The sequence below is a fragment of the Carica papaya genome, chromosome 5 (genome assembly GCF_054855325.1).
Source record: "Carica papaya isolate Zhongbai chromosome 5, ASM5485532v1, whole genome shotgun sequence".
NCBI classification, from domain to species: domain Eukaryota; kingdom Viridiplantae; phylum Streptophyta; class Magnoliopsida; order Brassicales; family Caricaceae; genus Carica; species Carica papaya.
In genome coordinates, this window is record NC_142313.1 from 1,423,711 (window position 1) to 1,429,987 (window position 6,277).

Genomic DNA, 6,277 nt, shown 5'->3' on the forward strand with positions numbered 1-6,277 from the left:
ATATAATGGAAATAACGATAAGTAAGATATATCTCAAATTCGAAAAATATTATATTAGAATATATATATATATATATTCTGAAAAATGAAATGAAAGACTTGAATCTGATAGAAATATGTCAAACTTCATTATTTATATACAAGCATATTGTTTGAACACCCAGTAAAAGGGATAGATATAAACAGCAAGATTACTGAAAACAACACTAAAGCTTTATTTAAAGCAACTTCAACTGCCATAGCTTCAACCAACATCTCTCAGCAATACAACCTTAACACAGTCAGATTGCAGAGGAAGTTCTCACTGAGCTTGGGATTCAGTTTTCTGGATCTTCCTTAGGACAGATGAACATCTTCCTCACCATGCCCTGGAATCCCCTGCAAGAATCACAAGACATCACTAAATAAGTATTCGAAACAAAATTTCAATGCTGAATTTATTGGGTTTGTTTCTCGACTTCCCCCAGGGTACTCGTTTAACAGCCTTTTGGGAATCAAGATACAAATGAACAACAATCGGAAATTTTGTGGTGCCCCGGAATCAAGATACAAATGAACAACAACTGAGAATTTTATGGTGCCTCAGAGACATCATGTCTTATACGAGTAATTTAGTAATTCTGAATGCGTTTACATGATTGTTATACAAAATTACTAAATTACAATCAAAGGTTGGAAAAGAGATCATGATGTATCCAAGGCAATCAATTAATAATCAACAGCAATCAGCCAAAAGGAAAAACTTCTCATTTTCTGGTTGTGTCTGGGAACTTAACTGCCATGGATAATCACCCATCAGCATCATGTCTCCTTCATCATCTGTGTAGGCTACATGCCAACCACTAGTCCCATCCATCAAGCTTCCTTTGAAGTCAAACATCTGGTCAAGCGTGCAAACAAGTTCTTCATACCCATTAAATTTTGTGAGGTCAATTGATCTTCCAAGGGCAGTTCCATACTTGAGGACCTGAGATAGAGAACATATCATGATTCTCTGCAAATTATCACTTCATGAGCTATGAAAGAACCAAACAATTCGCTCATTGTATTTCACATGTAAAAGAACCAGGTCTAGACTATTTCTTTCTTTCTTCTACTATGCTTTTTCCCATTCTTCCCAAGGACCAAATATCACTTTTACAGAAGTAGTTCATTCAGCCATGATTCTTCTTTTAATTAAAACGCATGCAAAGTATTCAAAGAAATTCATACCTTGGTGCAACTCCGATTAGTGACAGAGCAGAAAGTGTTGCATTTCTTTTTTGAGAGGCTGCCAGATAGGCTGTTTGATGGGTCTGTGACCCTTTTAGTTCCAGAAATACTTGACTGGGATGTTGGTGGAACATAAGAAAAACATTCAAAATCACTGGAATTGGCAACTTGGGGTGAAGGGAGCTCTGGTGGACTATTGAACAAATTGACTCCAAAAAGTTTGTATCCACCCAGGCAACTTTGTTGAATTGGGGGAGCATCATTTTGGTCCCTCAGTTCCAAAGCCCTCCGGTCTGAAGATTCAGAATTGGAGAAGTTGACATTTGGAACTGATAAGATTTGTTTACCTTTAGCTTTGTTCTGCACAGCATGGGCTGAAGGGCAACCCTTTGGAATTGAACTTCCAATATTTCCACCAGAGAATAGAATTGAGCTAATGTGACATTTATCAAATGGATCATCCATTGCAAAGGCCAGATGATCCTCGAGTTCTGGTTGTGTTGGTTTCCAACCAGGATTCTTTCTGGGTCGCATTCCTGGAGCATCTGTTTCAATGATGATGCCCTTGCCCTTACTTTCTTGACCTTGCAAGACCCCTAAATGAGGAAAATGCTTAACTGCATTTCGAAACAAGCCTAGAGAGAAAAGAGAGTTTGATGAGTCACAATAACAAATTATGGATAACCAGGCAGACAAAGACTGTTGTAAATCTGCCTTTCTGTTTTCTTCACATCTAATCAGGACTACTGACCATCTTGGACCATGCTGGAAACTCCTGGAATTGATAAACTATGAACACGAGCCCTCTTTTGCAGGTGTTGAACAGAAGTTTTCTTCTTCCTGTTGCATTCCATAAGCTCTATGCTCCAAGGAGAAAGTCTCTCTGGGCAGGGTAGTCTATCTGATTTGATATCCCACTTCACCTATAAAGGATCAGAAGTGAAGTCAAATTGTTTGTTTCAAATGAAGTTCTTATTTCAAAGCCAAGATTTTTTTCAATACCATGAATGGAACTTCTTACTTTAAGGCATCTCCAATCCGAGTTAGGCCACCTAATATGATCAATATCTTCATTACCAACTACAGTGCCTGCAAGTCTGGTTTATGCAGCGACTGCATTCAGTTCAAAGATGCTAGATATAAACGCAATTCGTAAGTAAAATGGTGATATGCATGTAAGGAACCGACAAAGCTGAGAAATTAGCTGCTAGTTTTCACAGAAAACATGCTGGATTACAATAGAAGTTCAGTTGAGGCACCTCTGCTCTCCACCTTCTTCAGCTTCAAATATCATTTTGAATCTCGCTCCAAGAGAATATTCAATTTCAGTTGTCCTCATGTATTTATCATAGGGAATGATGAATTCGGCAGGGCTTGTCCTGTAAAGAAGAATTGATAAATTCCTTGTTTAGAAAAGAGGATGGTGTGGGTTCTAAAATCTAGTCTTGCCATTTTCACATTCAACATTCCTGTCCTTGGAACCGTAAACCTTACCAAGGATGGTAGTAGACACTAAACATACTTCCAGTGCAAACTGCATGGTATGCACTTGCAAGTATTCCGTGCTGCATGCTGTGGGCAGATAGAACGGTTGCTGCTGCATTATTGTGTAGTTTTGCTCCACAACGAACTCCAACACGAAGTTCTCCATTTTGTCCCCTGGGAAAGGAAATTGTTAATAACGTTTTGTTTTCTCTTGGTTTGCTACTTTTAAGACTATTATAAACACACTCATTGGTTCAATGTTCACATCACCATGTCCTCTGGACAGAATATGACAAAGGCCTCATGGGTTTATGAAGAATTTGAAACAGCATACCACTGCAACATGTCCTCTGGACAAAATATGATGAAGGCCTCATGGGTTTATAAAGAATTTGATGCATACGCAACTGGCATAACACAATTTATGTCCAGAAGAAGTAGAAGATTCAGACAGGGAGGGAGGTAGAACCTGAGAAAGATGCATGCATCCCCAGCAACAAGCTTCTTTGAGGAAACAAATGTACTCCAGCCACTTGTGAGCAAATGGCGTTTCGGCTGACCTACATGAGAAAAGAAACAAAAGGTTTCTAGCGAAAAAATTCAACTATTGAGGTTTTCTTTTCCCTTAAAATTAGAGAATGTCACATTCTCCAATCAATTGATTGCTTTGCTTCAATGGTATCCAAATAACTTCTGTGCTAAGGTTCTAATTGCTATTCCAGCAGAATGAGTAAGACATGCTCAGGAAGCATCCCTAATTCTTGAAACACAAAAAAGAATTGATGCAAATGCTGAATAAACATGTATAAGTCTTAATTTAAGAGACTTTGGTTCACCACGAAATATATGGCGAAAGTGCCACTGATCCCCATGCAAATCTGTGGCAACCAAGTCCTGAACTGGGGGTTGCTGAGCCAAGTCCTGTAACAATATATAAAGCACATAAATGGTATGTTTGTTTTATATTTTATGCAGTTCGAGTGATTTTCATAAGAAAAATGCACAGAATTAAAAGTACAAACACACTAATGGGAAGAAATGTAAACATTACAAGAGAAGCCTAATTGAAAACAGATGGAAGGTTTCCAACATGTAGAGCTCATGTCATAAGATGTCTAGAATGTTACTGAAATTAAGAAAGGCAAGATGGTAACCAGAGGTGGAAGGCAGTCTTCAGCATGACGTTTTGGGACTGAGAATCCGCCATGGGTGCTCGTATCAGATGGAGTAAGTTTCTTGATAAAGAAACTTGAGTGAGATGTACGAGGCACAGGTAGGGAACATCCATTCTCCAAAATTGACCCATCTTGCTGCAATAAACCAGATCATGAACTTTAACAAAGAAACCATCCATGTCACAGGAGTGTTTGAGAATTTAAGACAGAAAAAGAAAAGGATTTGAATAGACAAATCAATTCTATGAATTCCCATCACAACAAAAATTTTCATAGAAAATATCACCCACATAAACTCATCTTTGTTTGAGAACCACCGAAGTAGACCTCTCTTACCTCTCTCAGTGGAAGCAAAGTAATATGTGCAAACACCTCATCTGTGGTGATTTCAGCCTACAAAGCAACGATTAGATCACCTTAGAAACCGCCAAAAGGACAAAGGAAATAAACAGAAAAACAGGAAATTGAACCCAATTAATCTTAAAATGATTGAAATTTAATGAAATGAAAAATGAAAAGATGAACTGAAAAATATAATGAATATACCTCTAAGCGAACATACACAACCTTGCAGAGAATCTTTGGGGGCAAATTGTAGATGGGCATTTCCACTTCACCACTTTGATTTGTGTATGCCTCAATCTGCAACCCGTTTTAAAAGTAAGAATTCAGGCATACCACAAGCAAAAACATGTCCATTATAGCAACATGCCAACCCCTTTTTGACTTTACAAAAATCTATATGTACATGCACACATATATATACATACATACATACATGGGAGCTTTTGAATAGATGAAAAGGAAAAGATCTAAGAATGGTGAAAACAGTGAAAGATCATAAAGGACAAACCTGTTCAATATGACCTTGAGGGAAATAGAAAACCTTCTCTCCATCCCGGGGAACGTAAACAAGAGGACCAGCACATGCATGCCACAGTTCATTGAATAGGTCACTTTCATGACCGCCTGAGTGTAGAAAAATTCAATATATATATATATATATATATAAAATTATAATTAACCCAATAATTAAGGAGAAAAAAAATAAAAAAGAAAAAAAAATCTGGTATTTTTCTCTTTTTCTTTTGTTTATTCCAAATTTATATGGAGGCTCATATAAGAAATAGAAAGAGAAAATGAAAAAATAAAATAAAATAAAAATAATATTCAACGCTATTTATTTTCACCCAGAAACCAATAAATAAATAATAATAATAAGTGTTTGTGTTTTAATAATAATAATAAATAAATAAATAATGATAGCAGTCAAAGAAAATACAACAATTTTCTTGAAACAATCCTACATGCAGATAAGAGGACCCGACCCGATGCATCAAACACGCACACATGAACACACAGAGAAACAATGTTTGCTCTCGAAAAAAAAAATTGAAAAACAAACATGAAGATGATCACAGAGAAGAACATTAACAGAATCTATAGTCGTCACCTTGATTCCCGCCATGGACATCCACAGCTTTTCTGGTCTGAGCAATCCTCACCCCCTCCCTCTGATCACGACCCATCTCTCTCAGAAATGAAAACCAGAAAGCGAAAACACAAGATTGAGAAAAAATATACCAGGGAGAACAGAGAGTATGAAGAGAATGAGAGAGACCCAGAGGGGAATACCAAGCATATAAGAGCAAGGAAGAAGAAGAAGATGACGAAAGAGAAAACAAGGGAGGTGACTCGTGTCACCATACCCACCTCAAAAAATGTCACAAACTCTTCACAACCCACCAACCCCCCACTCCTCTCCCCTGATCTCGAAAACCCTTTTAAGTGTGAATTCAATCCGGCGAAGGATTTTTTTAGCTTTACAAAAAAGAAATTGCAGACGTTTTATTTTGAAAACAAAAAAGAAAAAAGAAAGGTTGTACGTGTGTCTGTGCACAGTCTGCACAGACACAGTGTGTGCGTCTGTGTTGTGTACCAGAGTTTGGAGTGGTAAAATTGTATATATACATACATATATATATGTATGTATATATGCACATATGGGTAGTACCATAACACCTCTGGTTCCTCCGTGCATTCCTTATTTACTACTATTAAGTATTAACCTTCTTCTTTTCTTTTCTTTTTTTATTTCCTTTTCTGATTCTGTCTTCTTCTTCTTTTTCTCTCTCTCTCTCTCTCTCTCTCTCTCTCTCTCTCTCTGGCCTTGGTGAGGCGATGTTTGCTACGTATTTTCTGCCGATATACCCTATGCACAATCCACCATTAATGTCTTCCTCCTTTTTGTATTCTTCTTCTTCTTCGTCGTCGCTCGCTTTTCAGCTACATGCTTGGAGGGAAAGGCTACGGTCACTTTCACTTTCGTCACAGTCAACTCTGCGCCGTTGATTTCGATCTGCGGTTATGAACTAGTAATAACTTGAACTAATACTTAATAATTA

At 37.5% G+C, this 6,277-nt stretch overlaps 1 protein-coding gene across 1 annotated transcript; it reads right to left on the reverse strand.

Annotated features, from left to right (window-relative positions):
• Positions 1 to 29: 29 nt before the first annotated feature.
• LOC110821409 (auxin response factor 2A-like) lies at positions 30 to 5,829 on the reverse strand. Its single transcript, XM_022051246.2, has 14 exons — positions 5,326 to 5,829; positions 4,726 to 4,841; positions 4,419 to 4,514; positions 4,209 to 4,265; positions 3,852 to 4,007; positions 3,534 to 3,618; positions 3,167 to 3,257; positions 2,707 to 2,871; positions 2,472 to 2,591; positions 2,234 to 2,309; positions 1,964 to 2,135; positions 1,213 to 1,847; positions 777 to 967; positions 30 to 378 (listed from the first exon to the last, which is right to left on the reverse strand). The coding sequence occupies exons 1-14, from the start codon at positions 5,399 to 5,401 to the stop codon at positions 318 to 320; spliced, it is 2,097 nt and encodes a 698-aa protein (XP_021906938.2). The 5' UTR covers positions 5,402 to 5,829; the 3' UTR covers positions 30 to 317.
• Positions 5,830 to 6,277: the final 448 nt, after the last annotated feature.